General features: G+C 44.4%; 1 protein-coding gene across 1 annotated transcript in view; it reads right to left on the minus strand.

Annotated features, from left to right (window-relative positions):
- GNB1 (G protein subunit beta 1) overlaps positions 1 to 15,567 on the minus strand; it is a 37,695-nt gene that overhangs the window by 4,516 nt on the left and 17,612 nt on the right. The window contains exons 5-8 of the mRNA NM_001003236.1: positions 15,375 to 15,438; positions 14,221 to 14,383; positions 2,398 to 2,464; positions 71 to 272 (exon numbers count right to left, since the gene is read on the minus strand). Of these exons, the coding sequence (NP_001003236.1) occupies positions 71 to 272; positions 2,398 to 2,464; positions 14,221 to 14,383; positions 15,375 to 15,438 (496 nt within the window). The remainder of the gene's footprint in view (positions 1 to 70; positions 273 to 2,397; positions 2,465 to 14,220; positions 14,384 to 15,374; positions 15,439 to 15,567) is intronic.

Raw genomic sequence — 15,567 nt, forward strand, 5'->3', positions numbered from 1 at the left:
TATGACTTAATGGTGTGTTCTGCAGCACACAATCTAACTTGCAAACAGCTGGAAAAGGACCCCGACTCACACAGATGGCATTGATGTCGGACTCGTGGCCAGTGAAAGTTTGCCGGCACATCCCTTCTCGCACATCCCAGAGTTTGGCTGAAGCATCACAAGCACCAGAGACAAACAGTCTGGTGTCGGGAGCGAGTGAAAGGCTCATAACATCCCCAGTGTGTCCAGTGAACGTGGTTGTCTGCTGGCCGGTCTCGATGTCCCACAGAGCACTATAGCAGGAACACAGGACAAACAGTCATCTAACTTTGTCAGACAACCAGTCATGTGACTAACACTCCTTCAAACCACCCAGGACCACAGTAAACCTCCGCACTTTTTTTCCTGACAAATCTAAATTTGTAATGTGACTTTGTTTAGAAAAGAAGCCAAAGCAAACAAAATACAGATTAGAATGTGGCCCCAGGGTTTGGAGCAATGGTTATCTCTATGTCAACTTAAACACCTGCAAAGAGGGAGCCAGTGACCTGTACTCTGTGTGGGCTTGCCAGGAGCAACAGGGAGCTGCTGGAGGTACCCCCAATGGGGCAGAGAATGTGAATCTACTGCTGCCAGTATCAATGCCAGAAGCTAGGACAGAGACAACACCAGCAACGCTGAGGTCCCATGGCTCCTCCCTGGAGCAACAGACAGGAGATGGCTAATGTGCCATGGTGGCAGCCCTGACTTTGGTGCGCCCCGCAGCTGTCAGTGTGAGCAGCTACTTGAGAGCTGCAAAAGTAAGATGTGGACAGTGCTTCAACCCTAGGAAGCACCAGCACTGAACACTGCTCTGCTCATTCCAGCCTCCCAGGAAATCTGGTTGAAATGCAAATCCAGTCACATGGTTTACTGGATACCATGCAGGGGTTTCCGTGCCAGGGACTGGGGGACTATGGGGAAGAAATAAGATGTGCCTACGACTCTGAAAAACACTTTTTTTTTTTTTTGTTTTTGTTTTTTTTTTGAAAAACACTTATTTGTAAGTGAAAAAGCTTTAAAAAGTATTTTCTAGGGGCACCTGGGTGGCTCAGTTCATTAGGTGTCTTCGGCTCAGGTCATGACCTCAGGTCCTGCATTAGGCTCCCAGGAGCAGGGAGCTTGATCTTTAAAAATATATATCTTCTAATACAGAAATTCTTCCTAAAATTGATGTAGATTATAAACCTTTTATGAACTTATACAATTTATATGAAGAGAACACGGTATAACAGGAAAGGCTGGATATGGGAGTCAGGACCTGGTGCAGGGCAGGTCTCCACATCATGCCTCAGAGACCAGAAAAGCTTTCAAGGACAGCTTGAATCTAAAATGACTCATAAAATACCTATTGGAACCAAACAATGTAAAAACCCTTAAGTCAAACTTCTAGCCTTAGCAGATGGCTTACTCTTTTATTTTTTAAAGATTGTATTTATTTATTGGAGACAGAGCAACCATGATTGGGGTGAATTGCAGAAGCAGAGGGAGAAACAGACCCCCCTCTGAGTAGGGAGCCTGACGTGGCGCTCGATCCCAGGACCCTGAGATCATGACCCGACCCCAAGGAAGAAGCCTAAGGGACTGAGCTGCCCAGGTGCCCCTGGGCTTTTAAACAGGAAACTAGGGGATCCCTGGGTGGCTCAGCGGTTTGGCGCCTGCCTTTGGCCCAGGGCGCGATCCTGGAGTTCCGGGATCGAGTCCCGCGTCAGGCTCCCGGCATGGAGCCTGCTTCTCCCTCTGCCTGTGTCTCTGCCTCTCTCTCTGTCTATCATGAATAAATAAATTTTAAAAAATAAATAAATAAATAAACAGGAAACTATTAAGAATGTGTTCTACATCCAAAACCAACCAACCAATCAACCACCCATCTGATCATTTAAATTGTATGCTCTGGTGACACAAATGAAAATTCTAGAGATTCTTTAAGTGGGCTTCTAACTCTAAGTGAGGTAACAGCTCAAACTCAGGAATTCTGACACAGTCAACTTGAAACAATAAGCCCTGCTCCTCAGCCCTGCTCAGTGTCCACATGGCACAGTGCTAAGAGGGGATGGAAACACACCCACTCCCCTCCGCCCCTCAAAGGGCTGCTGAGTGTCACCCAGCCAGGGAGTGTGTGCTGGGGAAAGAAAAGCAGGCACTTCTAGTACAGTTGCAGCTTCAATGTCCCTGAGTCAGTCCTTCCTTGTTCCAAATTAAACTCTGAGCTTTAAAATCTACACAGTACCATGAACTCCATATCACTCACACACTTGTGTTTGATGCCTCACAGACACTTCATCTTAAAAAAAAATTGGCCTAATTAATGTCAAGAATCTTATTTCCTACACATCCAAGGCAGGCAGTATGAGAAAGGCATGGCGCTCGGATGCTCACCAAGTGGTGTCCCCAGAGCTGGTGACGATCTGATTGTCATCCAGGAAGCGGCAGCAGGACAGATAACCTGGAAAACAAACAAAGATGATGACCCTGACCTGATTCTGAGGTCCTGTAAATAGAAACACACACTGGCAGAATGATTACACCTCAAAGTCCTACATGAAGGTGAAGACTGTTGCCTCATCAGGGACCCCTGGCCCTGGTATCCCACTCAGTAATAAATAAAGAAAGTAGCGAAGCCCTCAGGGCATTGGCTGATAGCACACAGGGCAGGGGGTGGTGGTGGTGGTGGTGGTGGTAGACAACAGGGCAAAAGGCAGGCAGTGAGCAGAGTAGCCCACACACTGGCAGACACTGAGCAGGTACAAGAATTCCTTCCATCTCTGCTCCTCTGATCCATATGTGGGGACAATAGGTTCCCTTCCCACTCAGACACCCACTCATCCCACAAGAACTTAACCCTGGCACCTGGAACACATAGCAATTAGGAATGCTTCTTTCCCTCCTGGAGCCCACACTCCAGTAGGGAGAGAAAGTGTGTGAAGGAAGGGGAGAGAAATACCTGCAGAGGCCTCCTGAACTCTCCAGGAAGACATAGCCAGAGCTGCGATTGGGGTGCCAAGCAGAGCAGTACAGTTGTTTTCTACAGGACACTCTAACAGGCAAGTTGGCGAGGAAATGGCTAAGTGTTGCCTGAGCACCCAACCTGCCAAGCGTGTGGGAGGTGAGGCAGAGCTGTGGAGCTGGGATGTAGAGGGTAGGAGGTACTGAAATTCCTAACTTTGATCAGCTTTTGGTATGAGGAAAAGTGAAACAGAAAACCAATTCTGCAGTACCTACACATTATGGTTTCTAATTAGTTAAGCTTTGTTTAGTAGTTTATAGTTTTGTTCTACTATGAGTGCCCTTAAGGACTAGAAATGCAGGGTAAACAAATCTAACCCCAAAAGGAGTGTGCCCAATGGGCTGGCCAGGATGGTACCAGAGCTGTCCCCACCCCAGCTGGCCAGGCAGTCAGAAGGAAGGTGCAGCAGCACTTGCCACTCTTGCAAAGATGAAACACCCTTGTAAGGTATGCCCTGAAACCTTTCTTCTCAGTCCACACGAGAGCCATGTATGATGTTGTGCAAACCAGTAAAATAAACAAAATACAAAGAAGAAAGCTACAGAAGAGTTCTGGTATGTAAAGTAAATATTTGGAGATGATAATTTTTAAATATTAGCCATGTGTCTAAAAAATGATGTATGGTCAAATACTTCCCAGAGCCCATGTCACGTCAATCCACAGGGACATTAAGGACCCCAGCAGTGAATCAATGTCCAGCTGGGTGAGGAGTGGCCTTTGCTGAAATCGCCTGATGACAAAGTCACACTGTGCACCTGACCCATGGCCCCCACCACACGGCATGCCTCTCCAAAAACAGCATTTGCTTTTTGGTGCATTCTTATATTGTTCAAGTCAGCTCAAACTCCCCTCCTTTCCAGAAGTTGGCACTGCATGTCCAGCCCCATCTAGTGAGGTACCCAGTGGACCCTCCACTGACCCTTACTCTGTACCATCATAGCCTCTGCTTGACTGAGGAGTGCAGGGAAGGTGGGATAGAGTCATGGAGACTCCAGCACCAGCAGTGTCTCCAGCAGGGCCAGGCAGGACACACGTACGCCAATGGCCCAAAGAAACATGACCTCCGGATGCTTGGGTGGCTCAGAGGTTCAGAATCTGCCTTTGGCTCAGGGCATGATTCTGGGGTCCTGGGATTGAGTCCTGCATCGGGCTCCCCGCAGGGAGCCTGCTTCTCCCTCTACCTAAGTCTCAGTCTCTTTCTTTCTGTCTCTCATGAATAAATAAATAAAATCTTTAAAAAAAAGAAAGAAAAAAATATGAGCTCCAAGACAGTGTCTGTCCACCTCATGTATCATGCAGGTTGTGGTCTAGCCAGGCAGAGCACATGAACGTCCCACCTCCAGGACCAGAGATGGCATGCTGACACATCAGCTCCACCGCTGGTAAAGTCAGGTGGACTCTGTGGAGCCTCAGATGATCAGCAAGTGTCAGGTAAGCTTAAGGGCCAGGAAGATCATGGGAAATTATTACATTTACAAAACAACGTATGGCCCCAGACAGTCATGGAAACTCTCCACACTAAGACCCCTCAGGTGAAGAGAACGCACAAGACAATGTCCCCTCTCTGGGTCCTAAAGGTCTGCTGGCAGCACAAACAGTGCTCATGCAGACAGGGGTGGGAGGCACTGCTGGGGAAGGTGGCTTTTACATTCATTCCCTGTCTGTAGTTGGAGCTTTCAAAATACATACACAAATATTTTAATTAAAGTCAGGGTTGGGATCCCTGGGTGGCGCAGCGGTTTGGCGCCTGCCTTTGGCCCGGGGCGTGATCCTGGAGACCCTGGATCGACTCCCACGTCGGGCTCCCTGCATGGAGCCTGCTTCTGTCTCTGCCTGTGTCTCTGCCTCTCTCTCTCTCTCTCTCTCTCTCTCTGTATGACTATCATAAATAAATTAAAAATTATTTAAAAAAAAAAAAAAAGTCAGGGTTGCCTGATCACAATCTTGTAACTTACTTCTTGGTCCTCTTTGAATTTTATACATTGAGAGACCAAAAAAAAAAAAAAAAAAGCCACATAGATACTATATATATATACATACCTGTATTTTTTTAGATATTACATTGTCTGCTTATTTTTTAAGATTTTATTTATTTATTCATGAGAGACGGTGGGGGCGGGTAGACATAGACAGAGGGAGAAACAGGCTCCTCGCAGGGAGCCCGATGTGGGACTCGATCCCGGACCCCAGGCGGGAATCACACCCTGAGCCACACACACCAGACGCTCAACCACGGAGCCACCCAGGCGTCCTAGCCAGATATTATGCTTTTTTATAACGTTTTATTCTTCCATAAAGAAAAAGTAGAAACCTAACTTTTAAATAGGGCTAACACACAAGTATTGCGCATCAGTGTTCAAGAGCACTGTGATGGTGCCCATCTAATACAAACACTGGGTCATCTGGCCTATGAGCATGGCAGATGGTACGGCGACAACAGTCTCAGAAGGGCCCAACAGCGCTCCCTATGGGGACCAGGACAGCCTCACAGGAGCCATCTGGCTGAACATAGTGGCTTCAGAATGTGGGCTTTGAGGGGGCATCTGAGTGGCTCAGTAGGTTAGTGATCGACTCTTAATTTTGGCTTAGGTCACAATCTCAGGGTAAGAAGGCTCTATGTTGGGCAGGGAGTCTGCTCCTCACTTTTGCTCCCCCCAGTCTCACTCCTCCTTTTTTTTTTTTTTTTAAAGATTTTATTTATTCATGAGAGACAGAGACAGAGACAGAGAGGTAGAGGCACAGGCAGAGGAAGAAGCAGGCTCCATGCAGGGAGCTGGATGTGGGACTCGATCCTGGGACTCTAGGATCACGCCCTGTGCCAAAGGCAGGTACTAAACCACTAAGCCACCCAGGCAACCCTTGTTCTCTCTTTCAAAAACAAACAAACAAACAAACAAAAGAATAGGGGGCAGCCCAGGTGGCTCAGCGGCATTCTCTGAGGAATCGCAGCCTCTTCTTGAACTGGGGATGGTCTCAGGGAACTGTTGGGAAGATCACAGCTGTCTGTGCACTCAAAAAGTTTTAACAATCAGTGGCAGTGACCATCTTTGTTAATGAAGAATGAATAAATTACCTGGAGGGCTGTCCAGGTAATTTTTTGCATATACATGTGTATATGTGTGTAGGGTGGGGTTACCTCGGGTGAAGAAGGCCCCCCACCAGAGGTGTGTGTGTGTTTGTGTGTATGTGCGGGGGTTTGCCTCAGGTAAAGAGAACCCCCTCCCCAGGTCTGAGTGTGCTACAGAGTGTGCTACACAGTGGCCAGCCAGTGGTGCTGCTGTCCTTTGGGAGCTTAGAGAGCATCTGGGAATACAGACCCCCAACAGACATGGGTGCCAGGTCCAGAGATGCAAGGGCACAAGGGTGTCCCTGTGCACCTCACAGAGACCATGGGTGACAGTAACAGGACATGCTAGGGAACAGCCTTGTCCAGAGACAGGAGGCTTGAAATGAGGCAGTACAGAGAGTAGGTACTTGGGTCAAGGACCATGGGGGGAGACCCAGGGGTTTTGTCTGTTGAGGCCTGGAGGACAGAGGCAGGATGTCCTGACAGAGTATGTTGCCTGCTTGGGAATCTGTTGCCAGAGGAGCAAATACACTTACTTCTGCATGTGGAGAAGCTACTGACCCAAAGAGAGCAAAGCCAAGAGTACCAATGTGGGTAGAAGAGTGACTCACATGGCCTGCCAAGACCAAAAGGCCCAGCTAAGCAAACTTCTCCCAAGAAAATGGCTATAAGCTGAGGGGTCATTCATCCATAAGAATGTTCACACTACGGACAAACTGAAGACTGCAGACATCCAGCAACAGAGACGCATCAGCACCCAAGGGACTCTCAACTCTTTAGAAACATCATAGTTCTGGGTGAGACTATAGATTAAAAACACAAAAGAAGAGAATTTAAAGTTATTTTCCCAAATTTTCATAGTGAGCACATTGGTGGTTTCAGCCAGCCTACCCCTAGAAAGCACCAATGCACCAAACTGGGTGCCTGGGCTAAGTCAGAGTTGCAGTCGGACACACAAGGCCCCATCGCGGGTGGCCACCAAGCAGGTACTTGTGCAGCATCCGATGCAGCTTCTGTTCTGGGAGGGATTACAGTTCAGCCCAGAGATAGAGGGAAAGCCAGCTGCCCCACACTCTGGTGCACATGGCAGCCAGAGAGCAAAGACAGTGAGAAAACACTGTTCAAGTAGTTTGGTTAAAACGGGGTAAATACATGATGAAGTAACCTAAAGATGTGAGAGTGAGGAAATACCAAAGAAGGGATTTATTAAGAGTTAGGAGAGCTTAGGAGCGCCAGTGTGACTTAGTCGGTGAAGCATCTGACTCTTGATTTAGGCTCAGGTGGTGATCTCAGGGCTGTGGGATCAAGCCCCGCATCAGTCTCTGTACCAGGTATGGAGCCTACCTGGGATTCTCCCTCGCTCCTTGGTCCCTCCCCACCCCTTCTCTAAAATAAATGAGTTAAGAGAGTTTATAAAGCATTAATGGCACTAGATGGAATCAGATGAAAACATAAGCAACCTAGAAACACCTTCAGATGCATTCACAAGGCTGTGTGACCTCGTGCTCTCAAAACTCAGGGTTTTGGGCAGTTTGCCATCATCCTCCCAGGATGGTATGAAATCTGGATCCAGGTAGTCAATCCAGGAGGCTGGATGGGGTGGGTGTGGGACCCAGTGTGGCCCATGGCAGGCATAGCCAGGACTTGTGGCAACCCTAGGAAGAGGCTCCTTCTGTGTATGGCTACTGAGCAGGCAGAGAGGTGGCAAGGGGGCCATCCAGAAGGCAGCCAAGGGGCAAGCAGCACACATTCCAGACAGGACCATGAGCCCCTGCACCCAGCCAGGCATCAGGCAGCCAGGCTCCCCAGGAATGGTCCATGAGATTATTTAGTGAACAGTGAGACCTGACTTTCCCAGACTGTAACACTAACACACACACACACACACACACACACACACCCTAAAGCATGTGTCCTGTTAAATCTAACTAACTGCCAATGAAGTGGGTGCCAAAGAGCAACCGTATTATAACCCCTGGAGCAGAATTATGGGGAGACATCTTTCCCCCTATAGCCAAGTGTGCTGCAGTATGCCAGAAAAACAAGCGATTAGCAGACAATGTGTCCAGTTCACTGTGCTTTCACATGAGTGTAAAATATTCAGCTTCAGATTATAGGAACAAACTATCCCTAGAAAATGAAGTTGCCACCACAGCTGGTTTGGCAGGAATGATAGGCAGTCATTGAGCAACATACCACAGTTGTATACCCAGAAAAACTCTGGCTAAACTCTTATCAAAATGTTTATACCTCTGTGGCCATCTTGAGCAGATGATCCTGGGAAGGCAGTGTGTCCACACTGCAATGAGACATTGAGGAAGGAAGGTACCTTTATGAGCAAGTGTCAATTCTTTCCTTGTTAGCATGAAGGGACCTGCTCTGAGAATAGGTCTGTGACACCAGGTCTGACACTTCCATCAGATGTGAGTCCTCAGTGAGTTCCTCATTTCTTAAATATAGGGATTTCCACCAAAACAGCAGTCAGAAAGTTGTACTCTGTATGTAATACATTTATACTAGTGATAATAAACATCCCATCTCAATTACTGTGAATTCAGTCCATTAGCCATTTCCAGAGGGCATCCTTTACTCTGTAAGACAGAGCAGCACCTGAGGGTTCCTCTCTGAAGTACTGCCAAAGAACTTCCAAACCCTGGGTAGCTGTTTATTCCATATGGGCCCTTACATCCCATGGAAACAACAGCAGGACACAACTGATTACCAAGAGCCTTATCCCTGAAGCTGAGTGCCTAGGATTCCTGTCCCAGGGCTATCAAACATGACTAGGAAGGATTCAGTACACCTGATAATGGCACTCACAGGCCTATTTAGTGTAACTGCATTTCTAAGATTATATAAGAAAATGTCCCTACCATGGCTTAAACACGAGTTCTCAAGCTAATGCTCAGGCCAGAGAGACGTATAAGTGATGAACGGACATTCAGGCCTGAGACAAGACAAAGATAGCAACCCTCAAATGTGTGGAACCCTTTAACAGTTCACACCTTAACCCTCTGACTAAAACAAGACTATTTTAAGCTTATGAAATTGTAACCTTTATTGACTTGAAGCTGAAAATTATGTATCATGTCTGAAGAAAGTAACACTCTTTTAAGAGCCAAACTGTGTTGTGTGTGTGTGTGTGTTTTTTTTTAAGATTTTATTTATTCATGAGACACAGAGAGAGAGAGAGGTAGAGACACAGGCAGAGGAGAACAGGCTCCATGCAGGGAGCCCAACATGGAACGTGATCCTGGGACTCCAGGATCACACCCTGAGCCGAAGGCAGATGCTCAACTGCTGAGCCACCCAGGTGTTCCCCAAATGTTTTTAAGAAACCACTCAACTCCCAGGAAGTAAAATTTTATGACATATGAAGGAAACAAAAATTTCAAAAACACTAATTTCCTCTAATACTAATTTTGTTTTTTGTTTTGATAAGTGCAGTGTTAAAAACCTAAAGTCTTAATTAAAAATGGAATCAATGTATTGAATCTGATTATAAATCAACAATTGATAAACATTAAGAATGTATGTGTGTTGGAAGTTCATCAACGTGGTAACAAAGTGGTTTATGAAGTGTGCTCATTGGATAGAATCACCCTGCTTGCAAGGACCATGAAGATATAGTCTACCCCAGCTTCTGGCAGGGGGGTAGCAGTTCTATCCACAGGAGCCAATTTCCCACAGAAAATAACTATGAGCTCTGGATAAACATAAAAACAAATAGGAGCACATGGTTAGGTCATTCAGTTAAATAAGTAGCTCTTAATCTCAGGATCATGAGGAGTTTGAGCTTCATGTTGGGTTTGAGACTGCTTAAAAATGAAATCCTTAACACAAAAAACAAACATCTAAAGACACAGGAAAGAGAAACAGACAAAATGAAGGGAAGCCTATACTTGGGAAAAAAAAGAAAAGTACTGAGTTTGTTTTTATGGCAGGTCCCCATCTGAGACACCACATGGGTAAGACCTTCTTGAATCGCCAGCAGACAGATTTGCGGGCAACCACAGTCAGAAAGTGAAAGAGAACCTAGAAAGGAGAAAGCCACAGAAAAGGAGACTTCAGTCATGCACCTAAGTGCTCGAAGCTTACATGTGAACCACACAAAGAGCAGGCTCCACATGACCTGGCTGATGGGAAAAGGACAGACGTGGCTTCTGTGGCTGCCTGAAAGGACACAGCATGGCCATGTCAGAGCACAAGAACACAGTCTCTGCAACACAACACTTCACAATAACCAGGGGATAGTTCAAAATTACTGATCGTACTAAGAGGAAGTGTCACCCCCTACTGAAGAGAAAAGAGTCACCAACACCAACCTCTAGAGGGATTAGCTGCTGAAATGGCAGACAAAAATTCTCAAGGCAGCTCTCGTAACTATAATGAAGGATACCAAATATATATGTAATAAATAACAAGACAGGAAATCTCAACAGAAACGTTAACAAATATGTTTTTAAAAAGCAAACAAAATCCTAGAATCTAAAAACAGAACATCTGACATATACAGGTTCCTCAGTGGTCAGAGTATTGGGGGTGACAGAAGTCACATAAGCCCAAGGACAGATCTGTAGAAGAGGGAGACTACAGGAAAAGGTGGAGAGCCACAGGAACCCACAGAACCAAAGGAAAACCCACACACTGCAGTGCAAAATGAGGGGAGGCTACAGAACAGAAAATATATTTGAGGACATGGCCTAAAATGTCCTCAATTTAGTAAAAGACAAAACTTTACAAATTCAAGATGTTGAAGCATAATAAATACAAAAAAATTTTTAAAGTGCTAAAAGAAAAAATGTCAACCCCAGAAATCAAAATATCCAGCAAAAATACCATTCAAAAATGAAGGAAAACAGGAGCACCCGGCTAGCTCAGTCCATGGAGCACCCAACACTTCATCTCAGGGTTGTGAGTTCAAGCTCCATGTTGGGTGTAGAATTTACTTAAATAAAATAAAGGGGCGCCTGGGTGGCTCAGTGGTTGAGCATCTGCCTTCAGCTCAGGGTGTGATCCCGGGGTCCTGGGATCAAGTCCTGCATCAGGCTCTCCCCACAGGGAGCCTGCTTCTCCCTCTGCTGTGCCTCTCATGAATTAAATACATAAAATCTTTAAAAATAATAACAATAAAGTAAAATAAAAACTTAAAAAAAAAAAAAAACTTTGGCGTCCCTGGGTGGTTCAGTTGGTCGAGTGTCCAACTCTTGGTTTCTTGTTCAGATCATGACCTCAGGGTGTGAGACTGAGCCCAGCGTTGGGCTCTGTGCTGGGTGTGGAGTCTCATTAAGATTCTCTCTCCCTCTGACCCTCCCTGTTTGTGCTCTCTCTCATTCTTTAAAAAAAAAAAAAAAGAACTTTTAAGAATGAGGAAGGGTAGGAATGCCTGGGTGGCTCAACGGTTGAGTGTCTGGCTTTGGCTCCAGGATTGAGTCCTGCATCTGGCTCCCTCCCTGTGAGAAGCCTGCTTCTCCCTCTGCCTATGTCTCGCCTCCCTCCCTCCCTCTATGTCTCTCATGAATAAATACATAAAATTAAAAAAAAAAAAAAAAGAATGAGGAAGGGCATAAAAATAGACCTTTCCAGCTGCAAGACTCTACTATTTTATATGAATTGATACAATATTAACTGAGTGGACCGTGAAAAGTTATGAATGTACATTGTAATCCCTAGATAAACCACTAGAAATTAATGCAAAAAGGAAACCAAACGAGCCAGCAGATAAACTCAACTAGTATTCTAAGAATTTAGGTTAGTAAACTAACCCAAAGGAAGGCAGGGAAGCAAAGCAAGTGGTGACACGACAGAGCTAAATCCAACTGTATGCACGTCACATGAAACAGGAATGAACCAATACCACTGACAGGCAGAACCCTTTAGAATGGATAAAAGGCAAGACCCAATTATATGCTGTCATAAGGAACCCTACTTACAAAGATACAGTTATGTTGAAAGAAAATGGATGGAAAAAAAAACATGAAAACAACAGAAATCAGGCATGCCTCTATTGACATCAAATAAAGTAGACTTACAACAAAAAATATTAATCATATTCTGAGAGGAAAAGGGGCAGTTCATCATGTTAAGAGGAACAATTCATCAGGAAGACATGACACCCATAAATGTATATGCTCTATTAACAGAACTCAAAACATATGAAGCAAAAATTGCCAAAATTAAAGGAAGAAAGTATTAAATCCATAATCAGGGCCCTTAACATCTACTGCCAGCAGTTCACAGAGATGAAGTTTTGGGAGATGTGAACAGGATCAAAAGTCTGGCTTGAATGAACACACCTGGAACATTGCCCAGCAACTGCAAAACAGACCTGGTTTCCTAGTGTATGTGACATGCTCATCTTGACAGACTATCTGCTCCATTAAATACAAGTCTCAACAAACTGAAAAGACTCGACACAGAATATATTCTCTGAACATAATAGAATTCAATTATAAATAAGTTATTTAAGGAATAAATAAATAAAAACTCCAGGTACTTGAAAATTAAACTTCATACTTCTAAATAACCCATGAATCAAAGAAATAATCAAAAGGGTATTAAAAATACTTCAAGCTGAATGATAATACAGTTAAAGCCCTGTTCAAAGAGAAATTTATAGCTTTAAGTGCTACTATTTGAAAAGGAAAGGTCTAAGATTCCACCTTAAGAAGCTAGAAAATCAAGAAGAAAGCAAACCCAAAGCAAGCAGAGGGTGGGATAATGCAGGGCAGAAATGAATGAAATACAGGGAGCATATCTTTTTTTTTTTTTAAGACTTTATTTATTCATGAGAGACGGACAGAGAGAGAGAGAGAGAGGCAGAGACACAGGCAGAGGGAGAAGCAGGCTCCATGCAGGGAGCCCGATGTGGGACTCGATCCCAGGACTACAGGATCAAGGAGGGCTGAAGGCAGGTGCTAAACCGCTGAGCCACCCAGGGATCCCCCCAGGGAACGTATCTTTTTTTTTTTTTTAATTTTTTATTTATTTATTTATGATAGTCACAGAGAGATTGAGAGAGAGGCAGAGACACAGGCAGAGGGAGAAGCAGGCTCCATGCACCGGGAGCCCGACGTGGGATTCGATCCCGGGTCTCCGGGATCGCGCCCTGGGCCGAAGGCAGGCGCCAAACCGCTGCGCCACCCAGGGATCCCGGAACGTATCTTTAAAAAGGATAACTGTATGATCTAATGGTGGTGGCCAGAGGGGAGGGTGAAGAGGGAGGGAGGAAACAGATAAACAGGGTTAAGCACACTTATTGTGGCGAACGCTGAGAGATGTATACAAATGTTAAATGATTATACCTGAAACTCTATTATATTACACACCTAAAACTAACAGAATACCATATGCTAGTTATACTTTAATACAAACAAAAAAAATATCACACAAATTAAAAAAAAAGGGACCATGCACATATTATCTGGCTAAAATTAATTTAACAGAAGGCTTAACTAGAGTCAAAAGTAGTATTATTCATTACTTTTGATCATTTCTTTGGCTGCAGGTGTAGTAGGTGAGTATAGCAGGGTGTAACCGTAAGAACTGAGCAGACGGCCATATAAGTAAAATATTAGGATGAGACCTCTTTTTGTTATGAACAAGTGTCACAGGTAAACTAAACTTGGCAAAATAATAACCATTTAACTCTTAAAGCTGGCTGTATTCAAAGGAACAGCCTACAAGGACTCTTTTCTGTTTCCTTTTCAACAAGAGTGCTCATTGGTACAAAGTGTATTAGAGGACCAGGTTGGATCCATACATGTATATGTGTGTGTACGCATACGTATATGTGTATAAATGCACGTGTAGATTAGGAAACCCTCCTGGAAAGGCACTCATGAATACAAGATGGTTTAGAAGAAGGTAACAGATTAAGCAATGTTTCTATAAAATAAAAAAAGGTGGCTGTCAGGATGAGGCAGTGATCCCTAAGATCCTCAATCCAAAGGCTTCTTACCAGTGAAGGCATATCAAAAGCCTATCTTTGATTTCATTTTCAGAATGTTTCTCACTATTATTACAACCAACCTTATTAAATATTATTGATAAGAGGTGAGTGTCCAAAGCATATAACACACAGCAGGCAAACATCTCCAACTATGAGGTTACTGGTGAGAACATGTACCTGTATGTCCGGCCAGTTCACGGCTCACACGTACATTCCCTTCACGAGTTTTCAGATTGTAAATGGAGCAAATGTTATCCAGGCCACCACAGGCCACATAGTTCCCAGAAGGGGCATATGCACAGGTCATGACCCATGAGGAACGCAGAGGGATGGCATGGACCTAAGTGACAGAACACAGATGAGGCAGACACACTCAAGTTCAAAAACATTAACTAGGGACACTATGATTCTATTTCTAGTCTACAACTTTCATAGCATAGAATGCGATAGAGCCAAACAACAGCCAGAGTTATTTTGAAAATAATTTATACATGTGACTAGTCAGATAAAGTACTAATTTAATTACAAATCCACGTGCCGCCTGGGTGGCTCAGTTGGTTAAGCATCTGACTCTTGATTTCAGCTTTAAAAAAAATATCCACTGCTGCACACCAAATTTAATCTACAGTTTTGTTAAGGTCACAATTTATGGTTAGGTATGCACCTAAGTAATAGCTTTAGAGCCTCCTAATCCAGGTTATATGTTAAAAAGAAAACAGTTCACTGGCCTGTCAAAATGGCTCTACACTGACTTATGAAACAAAATGTTTTTAGTGAAATAACCAGACTAGACATTGTAATTAATCCTGCCACAGACTTCCCCATATTTAGGATAGACTTATTACAAATACTGCAATCTTAGATCTCCAGTAAAATACGACAGAGTCTGATCTTCTAATATATATGGACCCAGTGACAGTACTTTGGACTGTTTAAAAGGATTTAATTTATACTTGAAAGTATACTTACTGCCTTTCAGGTTATCTCTTGTAAAAACTAATAACTAAACGAAAAGCTGGATTTCTACATCTTTAAATAAAACATGAAATTTCTCAGCCTGAGCTAACTCTGGAATCCATATCTCTCAGAACTATTAAGGAGGGACTTACCTCCCCCCCTGCCCTGCAACAAGACCATGAACTGCAGCAGAAGAGACCAATAGCATGCTAAACTAGCATGCACTAGTTATCTGATTGGGCTTCACACTAAAAACAAAATTCACTGTGATCCCCTCCCTATCCTGTATGATGTGTTTTACACAAGTGGACAGGAAGTTAGAAGCCTACCGCCTCCTGAGTGGGTTTGTCAGGAAGGGACCCTGCCATCCTTACCTTGTTTGTGGTGTAGCTATCCCAGATGATCAGTTTGCCATCCTGTGAGGCACTGACCAGAAGCCTACAGGGAGAGGACAATAGAAAACTCATCAGTACCAGAGCAACACAGGTATCACACAAAGTCAACCGTATAATCTGAATCTTAGTGACTGTGAACACACACTTCAGTGTCACACTTGTTTGAGACAAA

The sequence above is a fragment of the Canis lupus genome, chromosome 5, assembly GCF_011100685.1.
Source record: "Canis lupus familiaris isolate Mischka breed German Shepherd chromosome 5, alternate assembly UU_Cfam_GSD_1.0, whole genome shotgun sequence".
NCBI lineage: Eukaryota > Metazoa > Chordata > Mammalia > Carnivora > Canidae > Canis > Canis lupus.